Consider the following 15,673-nt stretch of genomic DNA (forward strand, 5'->3'; position numbering starts at 1 on the left):
GAGGAGTCAAGCTGGAGAGAGTGTTTCTTATGTGGTGCATATTGCCTCAGTATCTTTTATTTTAAATCACTCGATACTTTAACAAGTCAAGATGTGCAAAATTGAAGTGTTTTCTAATGTAGACCCAAGATCACTGGTAGTGGGGGAGGAGTCATGTAGAATGAACAAGCAGTTGATGGAAATTGGGAAAAACTCTTATTTTTTCAAAACAACTCCCATTTATGCTCCAGAATTAAAATATTTTTAATGCTAGCTTTAAGTTCCAGTGCTAGTCATTCTAGTCCCCTAGTTAGGGAAATGAAAATCTCCTTGTGTAGGCTAGAAGTAGCTACTTCTGTAGATTGAAAGTTTTAGACCCATTTGGTAGGGGATTTCTGGAGGGGGGAAATACTGTAAAGTTAGTAGGTGAAGTTATGAGTTACTTGATACATTCTGTCTTTAAAAAAAGACACCACCAGCGCTCTGTTTGAACTGAGCTACATAAAGGCTGAATGATATGTGAAAGCTAGACAGTCATGTGTACAGGAAGCCTTCAGTCATTTCTAAGCTTCCTGGAAAACAATGTAGAGAAGTTATTTTGTTTATTGTGTGTGTGTGTGTGTGTCTCTCTCTCTCTCTCTCTCTCTCCTTTGTCACTTTAGGAGCTTACTTCAGGTTCCGTGCTCTTTGGTGCCTACTAGAGAAATCAGCTCCTTTAGAAAAAAAAACTTGGCATGGGAAGGCTGTATTAGCCACCCAAACTGCCTGCTTTCCTCTTAGTGGGAGGGAGGAAGGGTTTGTTTTGTATGATGAATATTTTCTAGTATTAAAACATTAACTACTTCCAGGGTTTGACAAACTTTAAACCTTCTCCAGCAGACCCCACACCATTTAAAAAACTCTGCTTTAAATACAAGGTTGGAGAAGAAGTACTAGATAAGTTCATGGAGGATAGATCCATCAATGGCTATTAGCCAGGATGGACAGGGATGGTGTCCTGGCCTGTGTCTGCCAGAAGCTGGGAATGGGCGACGGGATGGATCACTTGATGATTACCTGTTGTGTTCATTCCGTCTGGGGCACCTGGCATTGGCCACTGTTGGAAGACAGGATACTGGGCTAGATGGACCTTTGGTCTGGCCCAGTAGTGCCGTTGTTATGTTCTGTTGATAGTCTTCTAATAATGGAGCCTTTTTCTGCTTGTAACGCTGCCAGTGCTCATCCTAGCACAAAGCTTCTAAAACTGCTGGGCTCAGAACACTTACTTTGATGTATCCTGTCAGCCTTGCGATTCTGCTCTTGGCACACACATTTAAAGGGAAAGGCAGCGTGCCACTGCAGAATTTAAACACACACACAAAAAAGGCTGAGCATTCCGTGAAATTGGCACTAGGGTTGAGAGAAAACACAGCCTTCCGTGGGGCAATGCTACTTTTCAGAGTTTTCGTTCACTCGAGATTCCAGGCACAAGGATTCTTGGTAGACAGCCAAGAGACTTGGATTAGTGCCTACAGGTTCCTCAGCTTTTCTTGGTTTGTTTGGGTTTTTTGCCCCCTTCCCTCTCTTTAAATTGCATGTACAACTCTACCCCGATATAACGCGACCCGACATAACACAAATTCGGATATAACGCGGTAAAGCAGTGCTCCGGGGGGGAGGGGGGGGCTGCGCACTGCGGTGGATCAAAGCAAGTTCGATATAACGCGGTTTCACCTAGAACGCCGTAAGATTTTTGTGGCTCCTGAGGACAGCGTTATATCGGGGTAGAGGTGTAACTCCAGAAAAGAGATCTGGAGTTTGGGTTTATTTTTAGCCATAAAGATTGACTTCCCCCCCCCACTTGTTTTAGATTCAATGTTAGACAAACTTCAGAAAGTGTCAGAGTATTTCCCTCACGCTTCTTTTACCCTGTCTCCTGCCCCTCCACTCTGCAAAGGGTTTTTTGCTTTTAAAACCGCTCCTAAAACAAGCCTGGGGCTGAGAAGAAAGATTGGAGATTTTAGATCAATTCACATGAAAGCTGCACAAGAGTTAAACCAGTGGGTACAGGCAGCGCAGTCTTTCCTCGGGCCAAACTCCCATCAGGTGAACTGGAAATTCTGCTTGAATAAGGACTGCAGAAGTTGTCGCTTGGGATATGTCTATACTACAATAAAACCCCGGGGCACTGAGTCTCAGAGCCTGGGTCAGCTGACTCAGGCTTGCAGGGGCTAGAAAACTGCAGTGTAGAAATTCTGGTTCACACTGGAGCCTGAGCTCTGAGACTCTGTGAGCCCGGGAAACCGAGCTGAGCCCGAGTCAGTAGACCTGGGCCAGCCATAGCCAGGCCACGGCTCTTCTTTTATTGCTAGGTGGATGTCCCCTTAGGGTCTGTCTGCATAGCAGCTGGAAGACAAAATGCCCAGCTTGTGTAGACATACACGAGCTAGCACACTACAAACAGAGCGGCCACAGGAGCACGGGCAGCATGAGTGCATTCCCAAGTGTAATCGTGCACGATTCTGGACTCAGGCAGCTCTCTGCTGCAACCACACTGCCCCGCTCCTGGCCCTGAGATGTGGACAGGAGTAAAGGGGGTGCGACTGTGAATAGTTTGGGGGCCACTGCCTTAGACCTTTATGGCAACACAGTAAGGGTTGTGTAAGGGTCAGGTTCGGGGTTCAGAGCTACTTATACTTCTGTTGCAATTTCCCTCTGTGCATCTGGAGTTGATCTCATCTGCCACTCTGTGTTTTACCCCAGGGACTGATTCTCCTCCCCTCATACGTGTTCCTAAATAAAAAGATGGAGAGAAAGGGGTGACGATGAGCAGAGATGGCCTTGAGTAAAGGAGAATCTTTCTAGGCCACCTCCTCTCCACCGCTGTCCGATGGGGAGGGGATGTTAGAGCAAGGAAGCACTGCCCCACCAGCCCCCTGCATAGCCCTCCATGTGAACCCTGCACTTTGGGGGAGTGCAGTGTCAGGCTGGCGAGGGGACAGCAGCTCTGTGGTTCGTTTCTTCATTGCAGTAACCGTCGGTGCAGCATTCCAGGTAACCGGAGGTGCATCTCGGCAGTGTTTCACGCCTGACTCGGTGCTCTCACTCTCACAAAGCTCTGTGTTGTCTCCGGGTCAAACCATGTGAGTTCTCTGCTCCTCACTTTCTGCTTTATCCTCCTCGCCCCAGTAAGAGGAAAGGGCAGGCAGGGAGCCAGTGGCAGCACAGCTCCTGGGTGTGAAGCGCCACTCTGGAGTGCGAGAGCCAAGGGAACAATGCAAAGGGGGAGGCTTTTGTGCACATGTGGGCTTACTAGGGCCCTATACCCTCTAACCCATGTGAACATGCGATATTCCACCCCCCACAGTGGATTGATGCAGTGAGAGCAGCTTAGAGTGTCTCCCTCCTGCAGGATTTTCCTCAGATGGGGTTGATGGAGTTTGTGGTGCAGGTAAGGGAGATGTATTGATGGCCTCTCTTCTCGACTGTTTAGATTAGGTCCAATAAAACTTCTTGTACAATATATTCATTTCATGCAGCCTAATTGTAGGGAAAAAATTACCAAGACTGAAATCTCACAAGCACTGAAAAAATATCTGGAGGCCACCTGTAGCAGAAAATATATTTCCACATCAGGCTTTGCAATCTGTTTTCCTGAGTAATAATTGAGATTCAAAAAAACCACCCCAAGCAAAACCAAACCTCTGTTTGCTTCCAGAACTATTGGAAGTTCCACATGGTTGACAAGTAGTTGAGTACTGTGTGTACACCAAGTGTATAGCATAAGGTGCACCTCTTACTATGATGGTAGAATTTGTTTGCTGAGCTGATTACTGTGTGTCTCAAAGATGATGTTTTTCCACCCAATGAATACTGCTGGCAATAATATGGTCACAGTTATGGTACTCTGGTTAGATGGGAGTGACACGTTCTAGGCCTCTCTTTTCAGATGCTCTCTAACTTTCTGATAAAACATCTGTGATTGGAAAAGCACCATGCTGCTTTCTTAGTTCAAAGGCAATTTATGTTCTTGGGAAAGTTGTATGAAATTCCGATGGTCCTTTTTAAAATGTATCTTAGTGTTAGGAAGGTGTGTGCGCACGCTGACACTTTTTAAAAATGTCCTCTGATACCTCAAAAGAAATTTTTAAGCTTCCAACTTTACATGGATGTAGGCCTCAGTGAGGAAGGTGCTTTGATTAGGCATTTAAAAATAAGACCCATTGTGCAAGTGCAGTAGTGTGTCATTTCCCTGTTGATTCAGTATGATTAGCGAGATATACGCATCAGATGCATGTGGATGTTATACACAGTCTAATAACTGGAAAAAGGCAGCTGATGTTTCTTCAAATAAACAAGGTGAAAAATGAGTGAAATGAAACTTTTGACAACATTGTTAGTCAAAGTTTCCTGTTGTTCAGCCGAAATAGTGCCCCAAACAAAATGATGGAAGCTCCTTCCTTTAAGTAAATGAATATAGAAAATGGCAAAGTTCAGATTTGTAAAGGCATTGCTTCTCTGTGTTGCAAGGCCTAAGTGACTTAGACGCCCGAGTCCCAGTCCCAAATGTGATTTAGGCACATAGGAGTGTAAAATGAAAATGGAACTTAGCCATGTCAGCCTCTTAGGTCAGGATTCTCAAAGGTATTTAGGTGCCTAGTTTCCACTGTTTTTACCTCAGTACCTTTGCGAATCCGGGCCTAGGCCTTGCAACCTTGAGCAGAGGAATGCTGAATACCTTTAAAAGTCAGGGCCTAAGATCCACAGTGACTGCAAATATGCAGGGCGAGCCCCCCATCAGGGCAGGTGGTGGCAGAGGTAGGCTGTCAGACCATCATGATCCTAGTGCTCAGCATTAATAGGGTGACGAATTTAGCTGTGCATTTGTGACTGCCTCAGTTTGGGACATTGAAATGCCTAGAAACAAATACTCTGAATAGACCAGGATCCGTGATTTTTTTTTTTTGAGTGTTTTGATTATTGGGTGTCTGATTTCTGCAGAGTGGGTGCTCAGCACATTCTGGAAATCAGGCCCCTTTAAGGAGTCTAAATTTGGGCACCCTGAACTTTGAGTGCCCTAAACTACTAGTCGCTTTTTTATAGTGGCTGTAGCTGTTAACATTACACTAAACGGGCGAATACACAGGAGAGAACAATCCTGCATTGGCAGGAGGATGGACTAAATGACTTGAAAGGATTTTTCCCCCTCATTTGTAATGCATGTGCTTTGGAGAGGTGAGACAAGCATTTCCCGGGCTAGAGTTTATTTTAATCATTGGACTAAAACAGGTTGGGGTTTGCATATATGTGGAATGCCAGAGAGTTGACTCTGCAATCTCTCTGTGTACAGTTGCTTGGAATTTTTTTAATTTAAAATAAAAAGGGAAATTCAGTATAAAACCCCCTACGTTAAATGCAGTGTTATGATTGGGAACGATTAATGCCCGTAGGAGAGCTGTAATTGAAGGCATACACCTAGCAGGGAGGAGGCAGAACAGTCAGCCTCAACACCGCAGAGCAGGTGGAAGCAGCAGCAAATGCTGGCGAGGAATGGAAGAGCCTCGTTTCCACCCTGCGTGCCCACATTGGCGTGAGAGGGATGTAACTAATGCACCTAACAGTGTATAGTGTAAATGCTACAGGTGTGCAGAGGGCTGGGTTATAGTTGCAGCTCTAACCATACTTTGAATTTGCTAACTTAGGTTTGTTTAAATTATCAGCCGTAGCGTTGTACTAAGGTAGCTATTGCTCTGACTAGACCTATCTGTGCCTAATTCTGTTCTCTCTATTGCACCAGTGTAAATCAGGAGTAACTCCGTTGGAGTCAATGGAGTTACTCTAGTGGGAAACCAGTATGAGTGGGATCTGATTCAGACCCATCTGTGTCACTGGTATGTAGAATATCTGCCTAGGGTAGGTAGAAACTGTTTGACGCTGAGCTTCGGTGTGAAGCATAAAGTCAGTGTTTTGCTGTAAGATATAAATATTTTAAATGATTTATTGTAATGGTTTCCCCCGCCCCACCTCTTTTTCAGATATATGTTGGGGAAAGGAGGAAAGCGGAAGTTTGACGAGCATGAAGATGGGCTGGAAGGCAAAGTGGTGTCTCCTACTGACGGTCCATCTAAGGTGTCTTACACCTTACAGCGCCAGACTATCTTCAACATTTCCCTTATGAAACTTTATAACCACAGGCCATTAACAGAGCCAAGCTTGCAAAAGACAGTTTTAATTAACAACATGCTGAGGCGAATCCAGGAGGAACTCAAACAAGAAGGCAGCTTGAGGCCTGTGTTCATCACCACTTCACAGCCTACTGACCCTCTGGGTGACAGCTTTCGAGAGGCTCAGCCTGCGTTCAGTCATCTTGCCTCTCAGCCAGTTCACCCCACTGACTTAGTAAGCACTACACCATTAGAGTCTTGCCTCACCCCAGCCTCTTTGCTTGAGGATGACACTTTTTGCACTTCCCAGACTGTCCAACATGATGGTCCTACAAAACTACCACCTCCAGCTGTCCAACCGGTAAAAGACAGTTTCTCCTCGGCCTTGGACGAAATTGAGGAGCTCTGTCCAACACCTACCTCTACCGAGGCAGTAGTAGCAGCAACAGAAGCAGCAGCAACAACAGATGACTCTAAAGACAACTCCAATGAGTCTAATGTTCAAAAGTCTGAGGGAGTCCAAGAGAGCAGAACAAGTGAATCAAAACTCATGGACTCTTTACCCGGCAATTTTGAAATAACAACTTCCACAGGTTTCCTTACAGACTTGACCTTGGATGATATTCTGTTTGCTGACATTGACACGTCTATGTATGATTTTGACCCTTGCACATCTGCTACAGGGGCTGCCTCAAAAATGGCTCCGGTCTCAGCAGATGATCTCCTAAAAACTCTAGCCCCCTATAGCAGTCAACCAGTAACCCCAAATCAGCCTTTCAAAATGGACCTCACAGAACTGGATCACATAATGGAGGTGCTTGTTGGGTCTTAAAGTATAACGACTTTTTATGTACCAGTATATACACTTGGTAGTATTTTCACAACCCTTCCCTCCCTCCCCGCCCCTCCAAATTCACAGCACTGTGCATGCGTCCTTGCTTGCCTTTTTTAAAAGAAAAGGATCACACTAGTTTTTGCTTCAAGCAGAGTTGGAGTGCCTTCATCCATGTATGACCACTTTCAATGTATTTTTTTTAAGTGGTTCCTCAAGGAAGACCTAATACCCTGGTATAGGAAAGAATACATATTGTAGACAATATTACTATGATATTACGACAAAAAAATTGAATTGTAAAAGCTAAGCACAAGGATTATGTTGGGGAAAGCTGTACATTTGCATGTGCATATTTGTCTATTTTTTCTATAAGTTTTATTGCAAGAGGTAAAAAATTTATTATTTAGATAATCTCCGTACCTTTTTGGCATTTTAGCCCTGTATAGGTTGACTTAGCAATTCAGCCCTTTGGAGGCATTAACTAGTCTTCTTTAAGTGTTGCATTTACATGGCTGTTTAGAAACTGCTGCCCAAATTTATTTTATATTTTTGTACAGATTCTGCAGTTTATTATATTGTTTTTTCTAAAAACAAATGCTGTTTATACACACAAAAAATAGCTATTTTGATAGGATTTGCTCACATAGTTCCTGCATAATTGATGTACAAGAACCCCTTGTACTTTTATACAGAGTTGTAATGTTTTATATGTGTATGGTGCAAAGAGAAAAATGGATCAAATAAATCTGCAGTTAGGTCTCCCTGAATGCAAGCAATGCTTTAAGAAAGGGCTGGGGGCTGTTTCACAAATATTTACTCGCTGCTGTAGCCACCTGTGCACTACTGTGATTTGAAAACCTAGAGCCATGTCGACTCCAAGACCTATGTTAAACAGTTGGCAGGAGATAATTGTGAAACTTCATTCTAAGTGTTCTCTTGTGAGATCAAGGCTACTGAAAACCTGATCCTGAAGCCAGTATGTCAAACAAACGTATAATCTTTTTATTTTTAAGCAAAGTTTTTGGGGTTTTTTCTAAATTTGGAACAGCCAATTGTCTTTGTTACTTGAAATGTGTTACCATTTTAGCAAGTCGGCATTTCCTTAGCTTTTAATTTTAATGGGAATATACACGCCATATACAAATACATCTCTTTGTAATTTTTCTTAAAGAAGATATACATGGTATTTGTTCCAATTAATTTGCGTTCAAGATTCCACTTGCCCTTTCTTGGAGCATTCTTTCTCCCTCACTGTGTTAATAAGTGCTGAAAAATGCAACTTCAGTATTACTGCAGTGAAGCTCATCTCTTATCTGCACTGGATGGACTTATTTTAGTATCCATTGCTGTTGAAACTGGAGCCAGTCGTGTTACATCACTTGGCATCTCCTCTAGGGTTCGTTTCTTGTCTCAACCGCGTTACCTGCTTTACACTTTATAGACCTGTTTTACAATGAATATACAGACACAGCTTTCTATGCATGTTTCCTTCCCCCCGTAACACCTGAGAAGTCTTCTCATTACTGCACCAATAGCATTTTTGTATTCATTGTGGTGTACATTTAATTTAAAAAAACGTTTGCAATGTATCATGCCTGTTGCTGAAATTGCTATGGCATTTTAGTTTTTCAATGGTACTTTAGCTGATGAGTGCAGGTTACAACCTATATTGTTGACATGCCTATGGCTTCTTTAGGAATAACTTTTATATTTATTTAAGAAATTTTAAATTATGTTTTATGTCATTTGGCAATATTCAGTCAATTCTGCTCACTTCTTGTCATGGATAAAATTGGGTCTTGTCTGCCTTTAAGAAGGCAGCTTTATAAATTGGCACTTTAAACAGGCCATATATATTTACTAGTAAATATATATAATGCACACACATAACACAAAGCAAATAAATTTTTCAGGGAAGGAACTGCTACTCTAAATGCAATGCATCATGTACAATTAGGAAATGCTTCTAGATCCTAATTAATCAGCCAATTTTAGTCTATTTTAAAGAGAAATACTATCTGACACAACAAGATGTTGATATAATCACAATTGTTTGCTTACAATATAGTATTTTCTAACTTCAAACAGAATGGCAGCAACCAACTAAAATTAAGGACCATTTTTAATTGCCGGCGCAGGGCCAGCTGGGGAAGGGTCGCTCTGTTTTGCATCCAGTAATGTTTGGCTATTGTTCAGTCAGCAGCTTCCATTCCTTGTAAGAGAACAATCCTGCCACACACTCCACAACTTTTGTAACTGGAACACCCAAGGAACCATAGCTACCACAAAGTGTATCAATCTGTATACAAAAACCTAAAGCCATGCAATAATGTTGATTGTTCAGAACAATAACATGGTAAGCAGTTGATTATCGTTGTTCTAAGTTATTGTAAATCAGTTCTTAACAACTGCCCTTTCTTTGGATTAGTTAATTGTGTTTTTAGACAAGCACCATATGTTAGGCAACAGTTCAAATAAACGCCATTTTCAGAGCAGTGAACTGCTGTTTAAAAGTGGTTGTTTGAAGTCTCTTTGTAATTGCAGAACAGGAGAAAGAATCTCAAAATACTCTTTACCTCTCAAAAGAAATCTGTGTGTCCTTGGTAATAAAGTAGGGAAATCCTTAATATTAGAGTACACCTCTACCCCGATATAACGTGACCTGATATAACACGAATTCGGATATAACGCGGTAAAGCAGCGCTCCGGGTGGGTGGGGCTGCGTGCTCTGGCGGACCAAAGCAAGTTCGATATAATGCGGTTTCACCTATATTGTGACAAGATTTTTTGGCCCCCGAGGACAGCGTTATATTGAGGTAGAGGTGTACTTAAAGGAAGTTGGCAGGAGATACACACAGAGCAAAACACCTGATTTATAAAATTAGGCAAAAGGTTGGTAATTCTTATTTTGAACTGTAACCTTTAATTCTATAGATTGAAATGCTTGTTGGAACCTTCTGCGTTGGCAGTAACTTTCTTTCTATAGCATGGCCTTCTTGCAAAGGGCTGAGTATAACAGTCAAGATAAGAATTCTTTATAAAAGATGAATACCCAGGTAATGTATATTGACAATGATGTGCAATGAAGTGACAAGATGGGAGCAGAATAAAAGAGCTTTGGATTTGAAGTGATTTTTTCATAAGTTATTTATTCCTTTTTTTCATTGTAAATATATTTATTTTATTGTGGAGCTAACAACATCTGGATTGTAACATGTACAGAATGTATGGTAGGAATGTATTCTCTTGTAGGAATGTCAATCTGTATGGAAAGGGGATGGGAGCCTGATTCAGAGAAAATGCATTGGGTTCTATTCGGGATATGGAAGGTTCACATTAATTCCCCCCCCACACACACACACTCTTTTCCAACATGGGTCTGGTTGTTTGAAATATGCAAAAAGTATGGATGAGGGAGACTTTAATACTCAAAATTAGTCCTAAAAATCAGACTCTTAATGCGTCCGTTCCTTTAAAGGGGCCTGCTCTTGCGCCCTTTAAAGTCAGGTGGAGTCTTGAGTAGAAGCAGCAGCAAGGTTCGCATACCGCCGCTGTTCCTTTAGGGGTTGATCTTGTAAATGCATGAGTGAGGGCAGGTCTACACTACCGCTTAAGTCCATCTAACTTACGTTGCTCAGGGGTGTGAAAAAGCCTCCCCCCGGGCAACGCAAGTTTCGCTCTGTCCACACCAGCTCTATATCGGTGGGAGACACTCTCCCGCTGACGTAGCTTTGGCATGTCACCGAGGTGGAGTAATTATGCCAATGGGAGAGCGCTCTCCCATCAGCAAAGCACGTCTTCACCAGACGCGCTACAGCCAGTGCAGCTGCGCCCATACAGCGCTGTAGTGTAGACGTCCCCTAAATCTTCACTGATGCAAGCAGTCCCCGTGAAGTCTGGGGGGCTCTCTGAGCGAGTAAGAGTTTGCAGGGTGATGCCCTTACTCCAGAAAGTGCAACAGAACTGACACTGCATTTGTGCAAAATGGTAAGACACAGACAAAAAGTGGTAAATGCACATTCCAAGGGCACCATGTTTTTTCGCATGGCTTTTGATTTTACTATTGCTTACTGATCAGGCAGTCCTTGCTCATACGTAGTTCTCAGTGGGAATTTTGCCAGCAATACAGGATTGGGCCCCAGTAACAGTCCCTGCTCAGAGTCCTAGTGGACTGTACATATCTGTATGCAAAGCAAAGAGAGATTCCTTTTAAAAGAAACTTCGAGGAGCAGTAAAGTATTAAAAATTAAAGGCATCTGTCTATTCATGTTCATCGCAGTGAGCTACAAAATAAGATGATCGAGACGCCACCTGAAATGCCCAGTGTGAGACTAAACTCTTAGCTTGTGCCGCAGCCATTGTAGTTTTCTCCCTGCTGTATGTTAATCGCCTTCAGTGTTGTGATTCCAAAGTTTACACGTTCTTCAAAAACTAAATGAGCAAATTATAATGGTTCCTGCCTGAGAAATGGGTTCGCTCGCTCTGAAGAGGTGTGAACATTGATTTAATTTTGAACGGATTTCAGCATCCTGCTCTTGTGAAAGTTGCTTTCAGTGCTTACGTTAATGAGTCTGAATGTTTCTCAGAAATTAGTTCAGTCTAAGCTTCCCCTCCCCCCTCTTTCAGGAAATAGGCCTAATGCAAATTCTGGAATCCTTTTTAAAAAGAAACAAAAACTTTTTAGAGGGTTAACAATGTAACCCATGCTAGAATCTGCAAAGGCAGAGATTCTGGAAAAGGTGTGTGTATATATATATAGTGTGACATGTTCAGTGCATGGTGGTTGAAGAGGGCTTGTTATTGTCACAAAGAAGGCTGTATTTTTTTTTCCCCCACAGACCTTAGCGCTGTGCCTTTTCTATGCAATATTACAGACATATACATTTGAACCCAGATTACGGTATTCACATGTAGGTATGGGCTGTAATCAAAACAATTGGACAAATGTACATGGAAATGAGCAGTCTTACTTTTGTAGTTTTATATTATACAATAAACAATTAAAAGATACAAAACCCTTGTCCCTTATATTTATGTTCATGACCAAAACCATTGTGTTAAAAGGGAATCCAGACAGGGCTTGGGAAACCTATTGACCGAGGAAGGGTTTGCATCCCCAGACGTCTCCAGCCCCGTTAGATTAGGGTTGTCCTCACATTGGGTTGAATGGGACCGGTTGTGCGGGCGAGACACACGCACTCTACCCCCTAGCTCCTCTGTGGAGATTCCCCCGGAAAGGTAAATACAGCTTTGACCTGCGTTGCCATGGAGCCCCCTCCATGGTACGAGTTTCCTTGTAAGGAAGACGGGCCGGTGGCATTTGGAGCCAGGCTGGACGAGGGGCGTGAGGGAACAGGACCGCCCAGGCACAAGGCCTCCACAGGGATAGATCTTGACTCCCATTAGTTGTCTCTGCAGGGTTGGAGGTGGCTAATTCCACAGGGGAGCAGACCCTGCACCCCAACAACAATAAGAGGGCACTCCCTAGGGAGATTCTGCCCTTGGAGCACCCTCCGAATGGTTTGGCTGTGGGCAGGGTGGGCCAGCCCTGAGTTTAGTGTGGAAGCAGTGTGGTCTTGGCCTCATGTCCTGCAGCATTAATCACCAAGTGTTAGATGTAGAAAGTAGCTGCATTTGACTGGCGGGGCTGCGTCGGTTTACAGAGAGGAGGGAACAATCCTGCTCTCGCTGGGGCGAGCCCGGAGTAACCCTGGGGCCTTCTGTGGAGTTTCTCTGGATTTCAGCTGGTGCAGCTGAGAACAGAATCTGTCCCATTTTAAGGGACGGAAGGCACTTTAAGTTACGGCATTAAAAGCCAGCTGGAACCATTTGCTATATAATCCACTGCTGGATTTCAGATGTCACCCTCATCCCTCTAGGTCAGCATTTCTCAAATGTGGCCACCAGGGACTTTTCTTGCAGCCACAGCCTCCTGGACTGTGGTGATTTTTTTTTTCTTTTGGGGCGGGGGTGGGGGGCGGAGGAGCGTCCTCTCCCACTCCGTGTTGTTCCTGGAAGTTGGTGTTGCTTTCAGGGGCTGCCAGCAGGCGTTGAGCCCTGCACCCCCCTGGAGTCACCTGGGGAACAGGCAGCAGGTGAGTTCTCCACTTTCCCAGGGGTGGTGGGGCCCAGGGTTTGGGCTTCAGCTGTGGGGTGGCAGGGGAGAAGGGCCTCTCCGTGGGGCTTCAGGCTGTAGCCCTCAGCTCTGGCTGCACGGCGGCAGGCCTCAGGTTCCAGCCACACAGCTTTGGGCTCCGTCCCTGGGCCAGTCCCTCTGCCGCAGGGCTTTGGGCTGTGGCTGTGGGGTTTCAGGCCCCAGCCCCCATTGCCTCCCCCACTCTCCTATCCCACCCATCCAGGGCTTAATTTGTCCCCGAGCTTGATTGGCTGAGTAAGTCTGGTATGAAAAGCGATACTTGTATGTTTGTTAATACCACTTTTCACACCAGACTAACTAGCTGGCAATAAAGGAATTACAATGATGTCTATGTGCATATTCATTTGTTTTTCCTAAAGCTAATTAAGTGTTTTAGGTAGAAATTGGAGAGCGGCCACCAGCAAGAGTTGGTGGCCGCACTCTGAGGCTACTAAAAATTTTGTCCTGAAAACCCCAGCTCTAGCTGAGTGGTGGTTACTTCCCAGGATAGCAGGAGTGGGGAGGGCAAGGGCTTGTCTTTGCTCGAGCAGTTTTAAGCAATAATGAGTCTCACTGAGCAGAATCTACATCAGGATTGGGTTTTGCTGTGGTCAGGTACATAGGGGTTGAATCATATCACCCCGGTTATGTTTGGCCTTGCATATTCCTGGAGGTGGTGGTGCTCTCTTACAAATTCAATCAGGGCCATACGTTCAGACACTGGCGATGCAGCTTGAGTTGGGGATTCAAAACTGCAGGAAAGCAGTGAGTTTTCCTGTCTTAACATGCCACAGACACCATCTCGACTACAGAGAACTGGCTCATGTTACCGGAATCACAGCCAGCAATGGCAGGGTACTGCATTTAGAACGCTTGTGACAGCGCTGCAGACCAGCTGCTTCTAAGGTCTGTTGCTCGGCAATAGTAACAAGTGGCTGCAGGAATACAGGACACAAGAAATACCGAGGCCAGTGAGATGAGTGGGAGGCTTATGGACAGGCTGGTGTTGATGTAGTGGGGGAATTTGCTTTTCTATTTCTCTTAAGACCAGGAACCATTTAAATAAGGGTGAAATATAACACTGCAATGATAAAGCAAACAATCTCCCCAAACTCTGATACCTGATCAGATGTGTAGTGCGTGCTCACTCTCCCTAGCACACCCATCTGCACTGTACGCTCACTCTTGCACTTAAGGAATCTAATATTCCTAATCCAATATTAGGCATCATTAGCCTAATTACCTAACTGGAGACTATTAGTAAAGGGGTGGGGATTTTGATTTTTTTTAAGTAATACCAGTTTGGTTGACATTTAATTTTTAAAACATCTTGGCCATTTATTCACATGGATCCTTACTTTTGCAGAATAGGGTATAGATTCAGTCTACATCTCAATCTGTTGGTAGAATGCAGTTTCTACCCTGCCTAGATTGGTGGTGAGGGTGGGGTTTGTCCCCTTTTTAAAAGCTGCTCTGCTTATTGTTCCAATTCAATAAGTTAAGGGCTTTTCCCTACACTGGCAGAGTGATCTGTGTCTCCCTTTAATGGCTGGTCCATATAGGAGAAGGGTCTACTATAGCTGCTAGATAAGAGTTACTCTTTTAGCTCAAGCAATAGTGATTGTGCTGTTAATGCTGTAGGGCCCAAGTGAGGGAAATGAGGGGTGCTGTGATTCTGACCTCACTCCATGTTTAATTAGGTGCAGCACCATTAAGGGCCATGTGATGACATCAGTGTAGACGGGATCAGACTCAGGTCCATGGTATTTGAGTTGGGACTCCTAGATCACTCTGGAAGGATGGGGGCAGTCATGCAAGTCTATTGCTGTCACTCTACTGAGGAGTTTAAATGTCCCCCTCCCCAAAGCAAGAGAGCAACTACAATCTAAATGCACCTTTTCCATTCCCAAAGTCCATGTCTCCCTTGCTCATGTAGCCATCTGCTGCCAACCATCAAGGCAATGAGTCAGGCTATCACTTTATGTTCAGGGAGTATCTGGTGTCCTCCCTCTTCATACCAGGGACTCCATTTCTCCTCGCCTGCTTCCCTAACTTTCCAGCAGGAGCCTAGTACAGGCATCGTAGCAACTCCCTTGGCCTGGGGCAACCGGACATCATTACCACTGGAGCCTGCCAGTGCTTCTGATCAGTCACTGAATCCAGCCAGTTTCTGTGAAGCTGAAACTCAGAGTTGGTGTGGAGAAGGGGCAGGGGGTAGGGTAGCTCCAATGTTAATGTAGGGCTGAAGGGTAAAGGGGTGGGCTCATCTGAAGGAGTGGGAGGAGCATTAGGGGTTCCAAGTTCAGGAGGGAGGTGCTGCTGGGGGTGAGGTGGGGAGTAGATAATGGGGGGAGGGGCAAAGGGGCCATGGCCCTCCCATTTTGGCATGGGCCCAGCCTCCTGCCCTTCCTCTTCCCCCCAAGGCCCCCACTCCTCAGCCAGGTCAGAAGCTGGAGCCAGTTGAGGTGAGAGTGGTCCGGGAGCCCGAGCAGCTGTGGGGGAGCTGCAGACCCTCCACCTGCCCGGGGTGGGAGGGTCCTCTGGCCTGTGTCCCTGCTCCCCGGATCCCCCACCCAGGGC

The 15,673-nt window shown here is 44.7% G+C and overlaps 1 protein-coding gene across 2 annotated transcripts in view; it reads left to right on the forward strand.

The window, feature by feature from the left end:
* Positions 1–11,967, forward strand: part of SERTAD2 (SERTA domain containing 2) — a 103,500-nt gene extending 91,533 nt beyond the window's left edge. For both annotated transcript variants that reach the window (XM_045011130.1, XM_045011129.1), the window contains exon 2: positions 5,994–11,967. In XM_045011130.1, the coding sequence (XP_044867065.1) occupies positions 5,998–6,954 (957 nt within the window). In that variant the 5' untranslated portion in view covers positions 5,994–5,997 and the 3' untranslated portion in view covers positions 6,955–11,967. The remainder of the gene's footprint in view (positions 1–5,993) is intronic.
* The last annotated feature ends 3,706 nt before the right edge of the window (positions 11,968–15,673 follow it).

The sequence above is a fragment of the Mauremys mutica genome, chromosome 3, assembly GCF_020497125.1.
Source record: "Mauremys mutica isolate MM-2020 ecotype Southern chromosome 3, ASM2049712v1, whole genome shotgun sequence".
Lineage (NCBI taxonomy): Eukaryota > Metazoa > Chordata > Testudines > Geoemydidae > Mauremys > Mauremys mutica.